Genomic DNA, 18790 nt, shown 5'->3' on the forward strand with positions numbered 1-18790 from the left:
ACCTTTTACTAGCTACGTCACATCTGCCTGACCTGCGCACTGAATACTAGCTAGTTAGGGTGCTGTTAGCGCATCCTCCCAATAGTATTAGTAACAATATTCAGCAGCAAACGAGCTAATGTAAATGTTATGCAACGAAGTCGTTCGAAACGCAACAGTAAGTACATTTTAAGTTTGGTTTTAGATGGACCGTGGGCACAGCATACTCCTAGTACAGGGCAGGGGCTAACGGTAGCCTAGCAATACCCCGGCTATCGTCGTTGGTTAACCAGTGATCTGTTTGTTTCGCTAGCCAGAATCCAAACATTCGCCCGCTTAATAAACTTGCTAGCTAACTAACATGTATATTGTTTATCCAATAGACTAGGAAACGCTACATAGAAAGCTAACGTATTGTCTTAGCTAACTAAACCAGCTAACTAGTTGAAATCGGACCAGTATCATTACATTATTATGCAATGCAGTACGTGGCAGTTGTGCCGGTGGATGCGCTAGTGGCCAAATGTCACCATTGGTATTGACACGCGTTGGTATCGATGTCATCAGTAATAATTACTGCTTAGCTTGTAGCTAACGTGTTTATTTTATCAAGACAATGAGCAGATGGAGAAATGGTGAGGCTCTGAAGCCAACATCCCAGACTCGTGTCCCCTTTGAATGATTTTCATCCAGTGAACTAGGACAGTCCACGTCATGGGAAGGTAGGCTCGACCGACTGAGTAGAGGACTAGGAATTGTTACCCTTTAATTATTATTCCATGGTCGGCATGCATGCCGCTGTTGCATAGACTAGTCAAAGTGTATTTTACCATACATACCAAGGTCTCACTTGTCCTTACAGGATCAGCTTCTCGTGCCTCCCAGCCTCCTGGCACTTCAGCCTGTCACCCCTGGTTCTTCCTCGTCTACTGCTACCTTCATTCAGGCAGCTACTCTTATTTGGTCTGCTGGTGGGATTGCTAGGACTGCTTTACCTGTTGTTGGTAACAGGAAAGGGCCAGGACATCTGGATCAGAAAGGACAACTACTTCCATAGGTGAGTCACTAGTAGCGGCACATTAGAAGATACCATTACATATTCCTGTAAAGACAAGAAAATGTTTGGCTGAATTTGGCTTACAATTGTCAACTTTTCATTCACCTCTGATCACCAGACACTTGGCGAGAGTCACAGATGTGGAGGCCACCGACACCAGTAATCCCAACCTGAACTACGGTTTGGTGGTAGACTGCGGTAGCAGTGGCTCCAGGGTGTTTGTGTATTGTTGGCCCCAGCACAATGGTAATCCCCATGATCTGCTTGACATACGACAGATGAGAGACCAGCACAGGAAACCAGTGGTCATGAAGATCAAGCCAGGTGAGACATACCTGGTTGCTGATGACTGGTGTGCTGCTGGGAAGAGCCACATGTATACATTCCCACTCTGGTTTCATAATGTAAACTCGGCAAAAAAAGAAACTTCATCTCACTGTCAACTGCGTTTATTTTCAGCAAACTTATCATGTGTAAATATTTGTATGAACATAAGATTCATCAATTGAGACACAAACTGAACAAGTTCCACAGACATGTGACTAACAGAAATTGAATGTGTCCCTGAACAAAGGGGGGGGGGGGGTCAAAATCAAAAGTAACACTCAGTATCTGGTGTGGCCACCAGCTGCATTAAGCACTGTAGTGCATCTCCTCATGGACTGCACCAGATTTGCCAGTTCTTGCTGTGAGATGTTACCCCACTCTTCCAACAAGGCACCTGCAAGTTCTCGGACATTTATGGGGGGAATGGCCCTCACCCGCCGATCCAATAGGTCCTAGCCAACAGGTCCTAGACGTGCTCAATGAGGTTGAGATCTGGGCTAATCGCTGGCAATGGCAGAACACTGACATCCCTGTCTTGCAGGAAATCACACACAGAACAAGCAGTATGGCTGGTGGAATTGTCATGCTGGGGGGTCATGTCAGGATGATCCTGCAGGAAGGGTACCACATGAGGGAGGATGATGTCTTCCCTGTAACGCACAGTGTTGAGATTGCCTGCAATGACAACAAGCTCAGTCCGATGATGCTGTGACACACCGCCCCAGACCATGACGGACCCTCCACCTCCAAATCGATCCCGCTCCAGAGTACAGGCCTCGGTGTAACGCTCATTCCTTTGACGATAAACGTGAATCTAACCATCACCCCTAGTGAGACAAAACCACGACTCATCAGTGAAGAGCACTTTTTGCAAGTCCTGTCTGGTCCAGTGACGGTGGGTTTGTGCCCATAGGCGACGTTGTTGCCGGTGATGTCTGGTGAGGACCTGCCTTACAACAGGCCCACAAGCTCTCAGTCCAGCCTCTCTCAGCCTATTGCGGACAGTCTGAGCACTGATGGAGGGATTGTGCGTACCTGGTGTAACTCGGGCAGTTGTTGCTATCCTGTACCTGTCCCACAGGTGTGATGTTCGGATGTACCGATCCTATGCAGGTGTTACATGGTCTGCCACTGCCAGGATGATCAGCTGTCCTTCCTGTCTCCTTGTAGCGCTATCTTTGGTGTCTCACAGTAGGGACATTGCAATTTATTGCCCTGGCCACATCTGCAGTCCTCATGCCTCCTTGCAGCATGCCTAAGGCACGTTCACGCAGATGAACAGGGACCCTTGGCATCTTTATTTTGGTGTTTTTCAGCATCAGTAGGAAGACCTCTTTAGTGTCCTAAGTTCTTCTAACTGTGACCTTTAATTGCCTACCATCTGTAAGCTGTTAGTGTCTTAATGTCTTAGCGCAGAAATCCTGTTAACCGGATCAAATTCGACAACATCCGGTGAAATCGGAGCGCGCCAAATACAAAATCGTAATATTAAACATGAATGAAAATACAAGTGTTTTACATCGTTTAAAAGCATAACTTCTTGTTAAATCACCCGCTATGTCAGATTTCAAAAAGGCTTTACGACGAAAGCATACCATGCGATTATGAGGACAGTGCCCCACGTACAAAAGCATTAAACATTTTCCAAACAAGCAGAGTCGTCACGAAAGTCAGAAATAGCAATAAAACAAATCACTTACCTTTGAAGATCTTCCTCTGTTTGCAATCCCAAGGGGCCCAGCTACACATCAAATGGTCGTTTTGTTCGATGAAGTCCTTTATATCCCAAAAAGGTCAGTTTAGTTGGCGCGCTTGATTCAGTAATCCACCTGTTTCCCTCGTTCAAAATGCATACAAATGAATCCCAAAAGTTACTGATAAACTTCATCCAAACAAGTCAAACAACATTTCTAATCAATCCTCGGGTACCTTAATATGTAAATATACAATTTATGTACATGTACAATTTAAATGTAAATGTACAATTTAAGATGGAGAATAGTATGTTCATTACCGGAGATGAATAACGAAGTGCGCACCCTCATCCACACACCCCACAATACTACAGTCAAAATGGGAGCCACCTAGGAAAACAAAAAATTCTAGCTCATTTAAAAAATAAAAAACAAGCCTAAAACTATTTATATAGACTTGGCATCTTGTGGAAGCCCTAGGAACTGCAATCTGGGAGGTATTCCTTTGATTTTCCCATGAACAAGGATTTGGATGGGCAGATTCCTGCCATATCAGTTCTGTTATACTCAGACATTATTTGAACAGTTTTAGAAACTTCAGCTTTCAATCCTAGCTTCTGGGCCTGAGTTACAGGCAGTTTACTTTGAGCACGTCAGTCATCTGAATTACCGAATACTGCCACCGGCCCTCAAGAAGTTAACCGTTCCACAGGTGCATGTTCCTTAACAAGCATGGGAAACAGTGTTTAAACCCTATACAATGACGATCTGTGAAGTTATTTGCATTTTTACAAATTATCTTTGAAAGACAGGGTCCTGAGAAATTACGTTTCTTTTTTTTGCTGAGTTTATAAGACATTGGCTTAGTTTAAAGCACTTATCCATTCCACCCAATAAAGACGGAGCCATGGTCTTAATACTTTGTTATTTTTTTGTAGGCATCTCAGAGCTTGCAAAAACACCAGAGAAGGCCAGTGATTACATCCACCCCCTGCTGAGCTTTGCTGCCCAGCACATCCCCAAACACAAGCACCAGGAGACCCCTCTGTACATCCTGTGCACGGCTGGAATGAGGGTGCTGTCTGACAGGTACACCCCAATTTAGTATTTCTCATCTTGAGATGGAAACTTGCAAGTGTTTATTTTTTATTACCGCTGTGACCTCCCATGTTAACATTGGCTTATTTCCTCTTTTTCAGTCAACAGGAAGCACTTCTGGAGGATCTACGGACCGATATCCCTGTACATTTCAACTTCCTCTTTTCTGATTCCCATGTGGAGGTCATTTCTGGCAAGCAGGAAGGTGAGCTAACCTGTTTAGAGTAGCAGGCAAGCTAAACACTGGCCATTCAACATTGAGATGTCACCATCTGTGTTGAAAATGTGTGGAAATGCTGGAATATATAAATTATCCTTGTTTTTGGACAGGTGTGTATGCATGGATTGGAATCAACTTTGTCCTTGGAAGGTTTAATCATGTGGCTAGTGGTAAGTATCTAAATACATTTCCTTAAGATATCTGCATATCGTCACACTGAATACTTTAATTCCCTTATTTTACTTACCTCTGACACCACTTTATTTGTCTTTCATTATTTTTCTTCAATGGGACCCGTGGCTCCTTCCCCTATCCTTCCTATAGAGAGGGATGCAGTTGTAGAGGTGCAGGTACCTGGAGGTGACCAGCAGGAGGCGCTGGTGAGGAAAAGGACCGCTGGTGTTCTGGACATGGGGGGTGTCTCCACTCAGATAGCATATGAAGTGCCCAAAACTGTAAGCTTTGCTTCTCCACAACAGGTTATTATCAACAACAATTTCCCTTTTTTGTGCTCTTTTAATTTGTCACTCACTCATTTTCTCTTCCCACCACTCATTCCCTGGTTAAACCTGTAAACATCATGTTTGTCCTCTGGAGATGAAGTCCTCTCCATTCAGAGTGGACTATTGGAGGTCTGCTCTAAAGATAAGCCTGCTGCATTGCTTCATAGTAGAATGTGTTAGTTCAAACTCTAAAGGTAGACTCCGCAATTTGATATTGCATACAATAAACCGCATAGTGGGGTAATTTCTGCAACAGCTAAGAGCGTTAAAGTGCAAGAATCAACTTCTTCGCTGTTTTTGGTCCTCTGGCTACCATGCTATAACAGCATGAAGTGAACCCATGCACACACGCGCAGATATTGTGTCTGTAGCTAGCTTTCCATCCAACTGGCAACAGATTTTCATGCAAATATTTTAAAATTGCATTTTCCCACCAGATTCCATCAAATTTACTTGTGGATAAATGGCTGTGTGATGACGTAGTGCACATAAAACAAACAAAAACAAACTTTTGCAGTTAAATAAATACTAGTTAAATGGATTTCCATTGCATTTAACTCTACTAATGGTTTTCTCTCAAAAAATGTTGCATTATATAGCGAGTTTGCCCACAACAGCTCGCAGATACAGTGTGGGTAGGGCCTACATTAGATCTATTATTATTATGGACAAAATAGATCACATCACCTGAATAAGATCCTCAATATTTATTGGAAAGGAGCATAAAGCTCATCACCTTGCACTTTCACCACCCTGTGAAGTTTCATCTGTAGCCTAACAAACTGCATGGTTTCCCGACGAGTCGTAGGAGGACCACAAATGTTATTGGGCGACTTTACTTCAATATGATGGTTATAATATCAATATTTGTGTGTAAGTGTTAACGCCAACATTTCTTACATCATTTTTCCGACACAAAGATCCCACCTTGTCTAGCTTATTTTATCTTGTCGACATTTGGAAAGTTTACCGACAAATCTTCTGTTTCCATCAGGCCTGTTATGATTATTTATTTTTTTATCCAACATGTACTGTACTTGCATACAAAGATTGAATGGAAACCTGGTTACTGTGTGAGAGCAAAGTGTTGCATCTCGCTCATCTCAATATCTACGGTGCTGCTCGTGGCAACGTCATTTCGCTGAGTCTACTTTTAAGATCACAGATAATGCTTAAGAGCCATCGTGCAAAACATCCATGACCAGATAATAATACATTCATTTAAAGCAGTCCAAGTCCATCAGCTTTTCAGTCCTGCGCAATTATTTTTGCTAGTTCACAAAAATGTTTGGTTTTCAATTTACTATGACAATTTGCATGCACTCTTACTCTTGTAGTTTTTGCTCTCCACTGAACGTAATTCACCTGCAGTTTTTTTCTAAATGCGGAACTTTATAGAACTGTCGTCTTGATCAAAGTTTCTTTAAGTAAATGGTTGTTATACATATAGACAGTCCTAGATAAAATAATGTAATTTCCTGGCTGATATTGAATGTTTGATTTTTATAGGAGGAAGTGGCCAAGAACTTACTTGCGGAGTTCAACCTGGGTTGCGATGCCCACCGGACAGAGCATGTCTACCGGGTGTATGTGTCCACCTTCCTGGGCTTTGGAGGCAATGCTGCTCGACAAAGATATGAGGAGAGCATTATCAGGAACACTCTCACTAAAAACAAGTAAGAACCTTTAACACATGCTATGATAGCTAATGATACTGATAGTTTACTAGTTTGACATTGCTCAGTGCTGTCATTATGGAGAGCTCATTTTAGTTGGTTTGTCCAGGCTCCTGGGTCTGCGTGTAGGTCAAACGGCAGAGTCCCCCCTGCTCGACCCGTGTCTACCCACAGACCTGCAGGACGAGGTGGGGCCAGCGACACAGAAACTCCACCTGCGTGGCACAGGGGATTTTGATCACTGCAGACAGCTGCTTCAGCCCTTCCTTAACCGCACCAACGAGACTCACTCCTCCCTCAATGGCATCTACCAGCCTCCCATCGACTACCCCAACAGCCAGTTCTATGGGTTCTCTGAGTTCTACTACTGCACAGAGGATGTGTTGCGCATGGGCGGTGATTTTAACTCCTCAAAGTATTCCATTGCTGCCAAGGTGAGGCCTTACCACAGCAAAGCAGCACTTCAATGTAGTTGGCACTCCTAACTGCATGGAAATGCATGTATTTCACCATAGCTTAGGCTAATTGCAGTAAGATGGTGGCTGTGTTTACAATCAACATTGTGCTTCATCTCCAGGGTTACTGCGCCACCCAGTGGAAATCTCTGAAAGAGCGATTTGACTCAGGCTTATATGCATCTCACGCTGATGTTCACAGACTCAAGTAAGTCCCACCACCAGCTTTGGCTCTTTAGTAAGACTTGAGTCCAGTAATAGTAAAGAGTTGTCGGGGAGAATTCATGTAAACATTTGTCTTGTGTGCAGGTACCAGTGTTTTAAATCAGCCTGGATGTATGAGGTATTCCACTCAGGCTTCTCCTTCCCTATAGACTACAAAAACCTGAGGACTGCCCTCTTAGTTTATGATAAAGAGGTGCAATGGACTCTTGGAGCCATCCTTTACAGAACCCGCTTTCTACCTTTAAGGTAAGAGAACACTTGCTGTCACACTTCATCATGCTTTAACACTGTAATACGCCAATATATTTTTGCTGATTAGGATATGGAGAAAACTTTCACTATTTTACATTCCTTTCCAAGGGATATTCAGCAGGAGACCCTCAAAGGAGTCCACGCCCACTGGCATCGCAGCTTCTCCTTTGTCAACAACCACTACTTGTTTCTGGCCTGCTTCCTGGTTGTCTTCCTCTCCATCTTGCTCTACTTGCTGCGACTCCGACGTATCCACAGCTGTACCACGCAGCGCTGCACCCCCTCTACTGTTGAGTGGTTAGAGGAGGGTCTGGGATCTCCCTCACTCCCTATCACCCTCTAGACTTCAGCTTTCACGCCAAAACCAGCTCCTTTCCCTATGCCTGCACTTTTATGTTCAGGCCTTCATTTGTTAGCTGGTAATGACAAAAAACTCTAAAACTGAGTTGGATTTTGAATGAATCCAATGAACAGAGAAACAGCACTGGGAGGGACTCTGGTATGGGAGATCTTGCATGTTGAGTTTGCATACTTGAGTTAACCATGAGATTGTCTTATTTATTTTTAATGATGTCAAAATCTGCCTTTTTTTATGTTGCTGGAAATATGAACTAGGTACTTGGTGTGTAACTCCTTGCCTGAGGTTTGAGAGCTCCCCATGCATACTTTATCCAGTCACGCAGGTTTCGTTAAAGCTTCCTGTAAGGTTCGAATGGCAGCTGCCTCATAACTTCCCCTAATTAGTCAATCAAAAAACAACACATTTTTAAATAAAGTCCTTAAATTACTGTCTTTTCCAATTAGTGCACAGAATTGAATCAATGTGAATAGACGAGCAGGTTCGAGGAGGATCGTGAAACCGTTACTGTTTAGAGTACATACTGTATTAGCTCATATGTATAGATTCTCTGTACTTGAGTGGAGTTTCACTTCCTTTCCTGTCACATTATCCTGATGCAATTTAATATGTTTGTGTACTAGCGGCTCTGTTTGTCGTTTGGGTGCATGATTAGTGAATGCTTATTTATTGTGTGGAGGAATGGTGTATGCCTCTGCTTACCCTCTGTACTCCTCAGTGTAGACAGACACTTGTCATACTTTGATTGTCACCGCTTCTTTTTTTTAACTTTAGTTTCTTTTGTATCCTTTGTTCTGCCTTCTATTGCAGAACAGGCAGCATCTATCAAAGGTGCAATATTTATTGTCTTATCACTGGAGAGACACTCCAGCTGAATCCACACAGGGCTCAGAGCTACAGTAGGGTAAAAAATGTCTGCTGTCTTTTCAGCTCAATGGTGTCACGTGATGGGGTGCAGATCATTTAATTAGAAATCTCGACAAACACACTGGGCTTCGTTTTCAGAAGCTGTGATATCACTGCTGTAAAGGGGTTAGTTTATGAAAGCATTATAGGCCATATTTATATTGAAGGGTGTACTCAAATCAATTCACAGTTTGCACAGGATTTTTGTTTGTTTTACAATACCATTGGTGTTGAATAATAAAGAGATTGTTTTGAGACTTATGGTTCAAAATATCAACGAAAGCTACAAAAATCATCAAACGCAATCTGTTGATTTTCACTTGTGTTCACGTGGAATATATTGGGTGCCCTCATTGTCTTGAGGAGAGTTGGAAGGAAATTGCTGATGAGTTTGAGTCCCCATTGGTTATGTAAGTATTGAGTAAGTAAACACATGCATATATACAGCAGCTATGGTCAGGGTTTACACGTCCCCAGTAGCACGGGAAGAAAATCAGTGTACCACAAGGATATCAATCAAGATGACTAGGCTGCAGTCAGCCACTAATGACCAGGTCACCCAAGCCTATTAGAGGCCATGTTGTTGTAGCCGGCCTGTCAGAGTCTGGGTGACCAGGTTGGAAACACTGCACTATGGGGGTTTGTTTTCACTCCTCTCCCTGTCTGTCCTGTGTTACATTTCATGTCTGCCAGCTGGCGATGGATGAGTCTGACGAGGACATTAGTTTAATACAGGTTGACCATTTAAGATGGGAAATGTAAATACTGCATTGAACAGATTACATGCAATGCATTTTACAGATTAATCTATTTTCACTATGAAATTGTCATTGTCCTGTAATTGTGAGAAATGCTTAGAGCTGAAACAACAGTATTTAACTGGTCAAATTGTTTAGCTTAGGTAGTGGTCATTAATTCAAAGTGCCAGAGCCTAGAGACAGTAGCTGTCTGAGATATCTGCATTTCGCATTTGTAAATTCAGTAAAGGTCTAACCTCACAAACCTCCTGCTGGCCTATACTATTCCTGTCACAGATAACCTTATCGCAATGTCCATATGGAATTATAGAAAGTACATACTACATGCATAATTGCACGTCACAGATGCTTTTTGATGCTCTGTCTGCACCCTATAGCATTTTCAACCCCAGGAAACTGAGGTCTCAGCAGCCAATGGTTTTAATTCCAATAGGGGGCGTTGTTATCCATGGTAGCATTTTACAGTTACCCTGTAAGTACAGTCGTATATAATTACATGTATCAAACCAAGCAGAATGTTACAAATCAGAAATAGTCATGTAATAGCCACAGCATATGTGAAAGAGGGAATATGGTCCAATATTTGCTGTAATTTGTAAATTCCCTCTCAGATCATTGTTGAAAGTGTATACCAGCTGTAGTTGTCACCAGCAGCATTTGTGTACAAGTGGTGTAGGTGCTTCAAGAGGCTGCTCTCCATGTGCTGAGTCATCCTCCGTCTACATATGGGTCATACCACTTCAGCTTCCTACCTCCCCACTGAGTTGCACTGACGTTGGTTACGTGATGAAGTTTGAAGGCGGGATGTTTGAGGAGTTTACGCTACAACTTGTGAGGTGGTGGCGGTGATGGTAGGGCTGTAGGAGGGATCCCATCTGATCCTGCCTCTGCTGCACCTCATTCATGTCTTAAACAGAGTAGGCCTTATAAACAAACTAACAAGAATTTATTTCAGCTTTACCACTTGAATTAGATTGGGATAAATTTGTGGCAGAATATTACATTTTAATTTATACATGAGATTTAGGCATTCAGTTTAAAGTACACTACATTACCAAAAGTATGTGGACACCTGCTCGTTGAACATATTTCAAAACCATGGGCATTAAAATGGAGTTGGGCCCCCATTTGCTGGAATAGCAGCCTCCACTCTTCTGGGGAGGCTTTGCACTAGATGTTGGAATATTTCTGGGGGGACTTGCTTCCATTCAGCCACGAGCATTAGTGAGGTCGGGCATAGATGTTGGGCAGTTAGACCTGGCTCACAGTCAGCGTTCCAATTCATCCCAAAGGTGTTTGATGGGGTTGAGGTCAGGGCTTTGTGCAGGCCATTCAAGTTCTTCCAAATCGATCTCTACAAACCTTTTCTGTATGGGCCTTGCACGAGGGAATTGTCATGCTGAAACAGGAAAGGGCCTTCGCTAACTGTTGCCACAAAGTTGGAAGCACAGAATTGTCTAGAATGAATTTGACAAACTGGCTTGTTGGAAAAGTGGCATCCTATGACGGTGCCACGTTGAAAGTCACTGAGCACTTCAGTAAGGCCATTATACTGCCAATGTTTGTCTATGGAGATTGCATGGTGGTGTGCTTGATTTTATACACGTCAGCAATGGGTGTGGTTGAAATAGCCAAATCCATTCATTTGACGGGGTGACTGCATGCCTTTGGTGATGTTGTGTATACTGCATCTGGATAGGTGTCTAGACTAGGGAGAACAATGTTGATCATTTAAGTAGCCTAATCTTAAATGTTTTATGATTGATAATGAGTAGATGATCCTTCTGTCTTTGCGACATTAGGCAGTTTTCCATCCAACCTTTTTATGAAGTAAAGTAGGCTAAATGTTGGACAAAACATTTCAAGACAGTCGAAATGTCGACAAAACAAAATATGCTAGACAAGTTGGTGTCATTTGTGTTGGTAAAATTAATTATGTGGGAAATGGCGGTGGAAACGCCTTTATGTGAAAATATTGACATAACCATCATATCAAAGTCAATTTGGAGTCCGCTATTATGTGTTGTGTGGTCCTCCCACTTTGATTTGGGAAAGCATGCAGTTTATTAGGCTACAGATTAAATACATTATGATGAACTTCACAGGGTGGCGAAAGTGCACGGTGATGAGCTTGACGATCCTTTCCAATAAATACCGAGGATCTTATTCTGGTGACATGATGATAAATGCTTGGCTGCCGTTTGACAAATAAAAATAGTCTTGCTCTTTTGTCCATAATAATCTCATCATGCAGTAGGCTATACCCGCACTGAGTGGTCGGTCACATTCGCCGTATAACCCCCACAAAAATGTAGATAAAACGATCAGGAGAGTTGAAAAAGCGATGGAAACCCATTTAAATTGTATTTTGTATTTGGTACATGGGAATTTAGCCGCAAAAGCTAGTTTTATGTGCACTACTCAACACGCACAGCCTTTTATAAAGTACATTTGATGGAACCATCTCTGGTGGGAAAATGCTTTTAGAATATTCACGTGAAAATCTGTCGGCAATTGGGTGGAAACCTATTTTATGTGGCGTTCTTTTAAACTACTTATGTAGATCAACATTTGGTCCTGTTCAGTGGCAGAACTAAATTTTTATACATCGGGTGGCCAGGGGGAGGCCAAGGCTACTTCAGGGGGTCCATAGACCATGACAGAAAATTAGTGTGTAACCCTAACTTGGCATCTAAGGAGCATCAATGAATCCTATAATTGCTGATTAGAGGTAGAAGTGATAATTCACTTAACCCGGAGTTCTTCAATGTGGCAGATGGTGTGGTCCAAAAGGGTTACTTCTCTAGAATTCTTTAACATACTATGAATTGTTAGTCTCTACCTGCAGCTAAATGTATCACTCACACACACACACACACTTGGGTCACTTTTCATGAATATATAATCTGGGTCTATAAGTGTTGAACATCCAAAATATTTTCAGAAAATAAAGCTCACGCACCAAGGCGATAAGATAGCATTTGTGTGTTACATAAATTGCATAGTTTATTTACAAAAAGGTCAACTTACTGCAATTTGACATACCGGGTATAAAGCAGAAATGGACTTGAAAAATAAAAATAATTTGGTGCCCAGTAATATTACAAATTTACAGTATCATATTTATGCTCATATATATTAGGTTAACTAGTAGCAAAGAATAGTTTTGGAATTGGCCTAATCAAGACCAAATTAAATCTGTGTTACATGATACCCTTTGGATTTGTTATTTTAGGATGTCAGTGTACTAGCTAGTACACAGTGCAGGTTTTAATCATGACCAGAGGGACCAAATTATCCTAGGTAGATTTAAAACAGCATAATTCTGTGGTTCTGGTGAGAACTGGCAAAATGTTTCACAAAATCATCCATGTTGAGGGAGCGTGCCCTCCTTGACTCAACACTGAGAATTCCGAGGTGACTTAACCTGTCATCAACCATTGTTGTCCTAAAGTGGGTTTTAATTCATTTTAAAGCTGAGAAGCTTCTCTCGCAAGAAGCACTGCTGACGGGTGTAACAGAAATCTTACAAAGTCAAAATAGCTCATGGAAGACCTCTTTATAAGGTTCTAGAAACACAAAGTCAAGGAGAGTAGACATTCTGTACCTTCCACTATTCTCTCTCCTATCAAGAAGCCACTTGGTTTGATGAACCTCATGTTGAGGTCCTCTAAATCTGGCTCAAAGGTCTGAGCAAAGGCAAACAGAGGCTCCTCAATCAAGAACGTATTCTTTGGGTTGAGAGACTGGACCCCTTGCATTATCTTGCAATTCTTCTTTGAAAAACACCTCTGCAGCTCAGCTGTGAGACTGTCAAGCACCTGATAAAAGATAGCTCTTTGGAAGCTCTCACCATTACTATGGTCACTATTTTTCTGTACTACAGTGCTCATCATCAATGAGTCGTGAAATCTTAAGCTTGTTTTACACACTGTTTGCAGAGCACTGCAAAATAAGTGTACAATCTCTTCAACCTCTTTCCATAGTTCTCCAAAGTAACCCTCACTTCTGTAGTCCTGTAATGTGTCTAAGGGCACCTATTAGATCCACAGCCCTTGCTAGGTCAAGAGAGCTTGATAGGAGCAAGTCAGAAAGACATTTGGCATCACCAAGCACTTTGCAAAAGGTAACCAAAAGCCCTATGAAATGTAAATCTATCTGAGAAAGAAGGCCGCTTGCCTCCACTGATCTATCACCACTATTTTCAAGTGTGATACCCTGTAGCACTCTCAGAACTGCTGGAAGACTGTCCCTCAGATTACAGCATGCCATGTAGCCCAGACCATGTTTTTCAAGGCAATCAATTATACATTTTGTGAGACCTGCTGCATCTAAGCTTCAGCTGACAAAGTGTAAAAAGCTTTTGTGGATGGTCCCGTTATAATAGTACCTCACAACTAAAGCCATTTGTTCTTTTTTCTACACTAAAAACTTCACTTTCTTTTACTTCTCTTATTATTTTACTTTGTACCATCTCAGCTAAGCCCTCAAGAACTTTGTTCTGGATTTGGTGGCTTGTGTACTTAGCATTGCCACATGCATTCATCCTTTTCTCTATGAGAGGGTCATATGTTGCTATTTCTTCTAAGATTGTCAAAAAATGACCCTTGTTGTGAGAGTCATCAGACTCTCTGACCTCTCTGTGCTATATTTTGAGTGGCAGTTACTAGGAGCACATCTGCAATTGTTTTAATGTAAGTACAGTTTTCCTTCACTTTCTTTTCCCGGTCCTTATTTATGACATCTAACATTGATGAGTTGCTGTCAATAGCCCTTTTATGCTGATCCCAAGCATTGATATGATGCTCTGCCCTCGAATGGAGCTTAAACCCAGAATCTTTCAACTGTGATGTGAAGGCAGATTCAGGTTTATTGGGCAGAGAAAAATTAATCTTGACTTACAGAATATTCAAGTCATGAATTGTCCTTATACCAGGAGCTGTTGAAAGCTCCTGAAAGAGTTCTAGGAAATGTTTGCAAACATGTCTGAAATACACGTTAAATAATGTGTCATACTTCTATGGAAATGTATAATTAAGGGATCCACAAGATTAGATACTAACAGCTGCTAACTAAAATGTGTAGTTTAAAGTAAGCCTGGCTTACCATTGGGTCCTTTTAGAACAGAAGTATGATATCTCTGCCTTTCTTTTCCTGTTTAATTGACTCTATGCAAAAATAAGACAGTCTATGGTTATATCTAAGCATCCAATTACCCACATTTTAGTTAAATCTCAATCTCAATTATAAATCCCCTTTATCATAACTGTACGTTAAAATCAACTACCGGCCTAAATTAATAGTTAGATCATGGCTAGGACTACTCTGCAGTAAGTTACTAGTTAGATCATGGCTAGGACTACTCTGCAGTAAGTTACTAGTTAGATCATGGCTAGGACTACTCTGCAGTGCGTTACTAGTTAGATCATGGCTGGACCTACTCTCCAGTAAGTCATTTAGCTAGCTAAAATGTCTTACAACTTTACGATAGCAAACAGGCTATCTGCAAACTGTGGTAATCTTTTGAGTAATGTTAACATATTGATAATAACAATTGTTCCTTTTGAGTTCAAGTATGAAAATATAACTGAGATAATGGATTTCAAATTGCTGAATGTTAACTTGCTGAACACTAATAGCCCATCATATGTGAAAAAATCCACTTATGACTCTAACCCAGTCATTTGTCAAACGCTTAGGATCTGGAAACAGATTAGGTATTTTCTTAACATACCCACTGTATACATTGACAGTCTGATTTGCCTGAATCATGCTTTCTACCCCGCATTGGATGATGTGGTGTTTTCACAGTGGAGGGAGAAGGGGCTCACAACAATTGGTAATCTATACATAGATGGTCAGTTAGCTTCATTTCAACAATTACAGGGAAAGTTCAACATGCCAACAACACATTTTTTCAGATACCTCCAAATCAGGAATTTCGTAAGGACACATATCCCACAGTATGGCATGAAGCCAAATAGTCCTACATTAGATAGCTTGATCCTTGTCAAACACCATTCAAAAGGGTCGGTCTCTAGACTGTATGATGTGCTACAAGCCCACATAGAGGTATCCACAGACACCATTAAAAGGGCTTGGGAACAAGAACTTGGCTCAGAAATCTCAGATGAGGACTGGGTAGAAGCTCTCAGGAATATAAACCACAGTTCAGTGAATGCCAGACACAACCTTGTACAGTTTAAGGTGATACACAGGTTACATTACTCAAATGTAAAACTGCATAAAATATTCCCGGACACCTCACCACTGTGTGAGAGGTGCAAGCAGGATGAGGGGACATGTTTACTGGGCTCTCATTTTTTTATTATTTATCTAGAGCCTTTGATAGAGTTCTAGCCCCAGACCCATTGACCGCTCTGTTTTGCACAGTTGATGGGAATAATCACGAAGGGAAAGCTGTCTCTCTCTGTACTCTATTAGCCAAAAGGCTCATATTGCAATTTGGAAACTGGAGACTGTACCTACCTTTGAAATGTGGTTACGGGATTTAGGGAACGTAATACATATGGAAAAGATTCAATACAATTCAACAGTACAATGAATGTCATTGTTAGTATTGCTGTCTTTTTTATTTTATTTTTTATTGTAAAATAATAAACATATTATTAAAAAAAACTTGCTGAACACTGACAGCTGTAGCCTACTAGTTACCCCACATTAGCTAAACATTCGTATAATGTAACTTACGACACTGTACTGTATGTGTCTATTACTAGCACAGATGTAAACATAATGTTAGGCTATATTGTGAACCGATCTCTCTTATCCTGTTAACTGTCTGCCAAAGGTCTAACATTAACTTACACAGCGAATCAACTTTCGTAAAAATTGTTCAGGAAACCTAAACCTGATGCTAAACATTAAAACTTAATATGATGCTTTCGCCAATCTCTTTAAAGAGCTCGTGGAGCTGTGGAAATATGATCTATTCTTCTGTATGTTCTTCTTATTCTTCTGTATCTCGCAAACAACGTTAATATTCTCTCTTCCTCATCCTCGATTTGAAAAATGCGCCGCCATTCGTCAAAATAAATGCTTCTTGAAATTAGATGTCAATCAACATCAAACTGCCAGAAGCGAATTAAATGTTCCTGTTGCCACAACTAAGGTTTGCACTGGTGGGCCTAATTTGATCTCAAAGTGACATTTTTACTTCTGGTCTGCAACCAGAGTCAGTGGATTGCAGAAGTCCGGATAACAAATTACTGAGCGATGTAATGTAGAAAATGTGAGAATGGGTTATGAACACACGTGTTGAGCTTTTTTGGTTGTTAGAGGCCATTTTGAACCAAAACTACATTACAGAAGATTTGGAGCAGTAAACCTCCCATTGAAAGATCCCAGACCAACTGTGATTGATTAACTCCTGTTCTGGTATTTCTAGAGTATCTGAAACCAAAGGATTGATATGCTGCTCCTTTTTGTTAAAATGCTGTACACTGTAAAGGGCATGAAATTGACACAAGGCTAATTCATATGACTACCACCCACATGACCAGCAGTGGGGCTGAACATCTGCATGTAAGGGGAGTGAGATGATGTTGGTCAGAGGCAATCTAGGCACTTGAATATCTACATTTAATTAGTATATAATTTTAAATTATGAAAACAATTGTATTTTTTTACCTTTATTTAACTAGGCAAGACAGTTAAGAACAAATTATTTACGTAATCGGGTGGAAGACGGCTAGTGATGGCTATTTAACAGTCTGATGGCCTTGAGATTGAAGCTGTTTTTCAGTCCGTTGTACCTATACTGACCTAGCCTTCTGGATGATTGTGGGGTGAACAGGCCGTAGCTTGGGTGGTTGATGTCCTTGATGAACTTTTTGGCCTTCCTGTGACATCGGGTGCTGTAGGTGTCCTGAAGAGCAGGTAGTTTTCCCCCAGTGATGTGTTGGGCAGACTGCACCACCCTCTGGAGAGCCCTGCGGTTGCGGGCGGTGCAGTTGCCGTATCAGGCAGTGATACAGTCAGACAGGATGATCTGAATTGTGAGGGTGTTAGGGACCAAGACAAATTTCTTCAGCTTCCTGAGGTTGAAGAGGCACTGTTGCTCCTTCTTCACTCAGCACCCTGTCTGTGTGGGTGGACCATTTCAGATCGTCAGTGATGTGTACGCCGAGGAACTTTAAGTGTTTCACCGTCTCCACTGTGGTTCCGTTGATGTGGATAGGGGCGTGCTCCCTTTGCCATTTCTTGAAGTCCACGATCAGCTCCTTTGTTTTGTTGATGTTGAGTGAGAGGTTATTTTCCTGGTACCACTCTCCCAGGGCCCTCACCACCTCCTTGTAGGCTGTCTCGTCAATGTTGGTAATCAGGCCTACTACTGTTGTGTCGTCTGCAAACTTGATGATTGAGTTGGAGGCGTGCGTGGCCACGCAGTCATGAGTTAACAGGGAGTACAGGAGGGGGCTGAGCATGCACCCTTGTGGGGCCCCGTGTTGAGAATCAGCAAAGTGGAGGTATTGTTTCCTACCTTCACCAGCTGGGGTGTGGCCGGTCAGGAAGTCCAGGACCCAGCTGCACAGGGCGAGGTTCAGACCCAGGGCCCCAAGCTTAATGATGAGCTTGGAAGGTACTATGGTGTTAAATGATGAGCTGTAGTTGATGAACAGTATTCTCACATAGGTATTCCTCTTGTCCAGATGAATTAGGGCAGTGTGCAGTGTGGTTGCGATTGCGTCGTCTGTGGACCTATTGGGGCGGTAAGCAAATTGGAGTGGGTTCTGGGTGTCAGGTAGGGTGGAGGTGATATGGTCCTTGACTAGTCTCTCAAAGCACTTCATGATGACAGAAGTGAGTGCTCAGTCGTTTTGCTCAGTTACCTTAGCTTTCTTGGGAACAGGAACAATGGTGGCCCTCTTGAAGCTTGTGGGAACAGCAGACTGGGATAAGGATTGATTGAATATGTCCTTAAACACACCAGCCAGCTGGTCTGCGCATGCTCTGAGGACACGGCTGGGGATGCTGTCTGGGCCTGCAGCCTTGTGAGGGTTTTACTCACGTCGGCTGCAGTGAAGGAGAGTCCGCAGGTTTTGGTAGCGGGCCGTGTCAGTGGCACTGTATTGTCCTCAAAGCGAGCAAAGAAGTTGTTTACCCTGTCTGGGAGCAAGACATCCTGGTCCGCGATGGGGCTGGTTTTCTTTTTGTAATCTGTGATTGACTGTAGATACTGCCACATACCTCTCGTGTCTGAGTCTTTGAATTGCGAGGTGGGCAAAACAGAGGATCTGCTTCGGGAAAGTCGTATTCCTG

At 42.2% G+C, this 18790-nt stretch overlaps 1 protein-coding gene across 3 annotated transcripts; it reads left to right on the top strand.

Moving 5' to 3' along the window:
• Positions 1 to 9036, top strand: LOC110525636 (ectonucleoside triphosphate diphosphohydrolase 4). 3 transcript variants are annotated; one of them, XM_021605939.2, is made up of 14 exons: positions 1 to 157; positions 593 to 701; positions 842 to 1036; positions 1155 to 1360; positions 3996 to 4146; positions 4257 to 4360; positions 4486 to 4545; positions 4700 to 4830; positions 4973 to 5020; positions 6388 to 6554; positions 6664 to 6988; positions 7132 to 7217; positions 7319 to 7480; positions 7595 to 9036. In XM_021605939.2, exons 2-14 carry the CDS (start codon positions 694 to 696, stop codon positions 7827 to 7829), a joined length of 1878 nt encoding a protein of 625 aa, XP_021461614.2. In that variant the 5' UTR covers positions 1 to 157; positions 593 to 693; the 3' UTR covers positions 7830 to 9036. The 3 variants fall into 3 exon arrangements, with proteins under 3 accessions (XP_021461614.2, XP_021461615.2, XP_021461616.2); XM_021605940.2 differs by lacking the exon at positions 4973 to 5020 and having other exon boundaries at positions 4700 to 4854; XM_021605941.2 differs by lacking the exon at positions 4973 to 5020.
• The last annotated feature ends 9754 nt before the right edge of the window (positions 9037 to 18790 follow it).

This window comes from Oncorhynchus mykiss, chromosome 6 (assembly GCF_013265735.2).
Source record: "Oncorhynchus mykiss isolate Arlee chromosome 6, USDA_OmykA_1.1, whole genome shotgun sequence".
In the NCBI taxonomy this organism is placed as follows: Eukaryota; Metazoa; Chordata; class Actinopteri; order Salmoniformes; family Salmonidae; genus Oncorhynchus; species Oncorhynchus mykiss.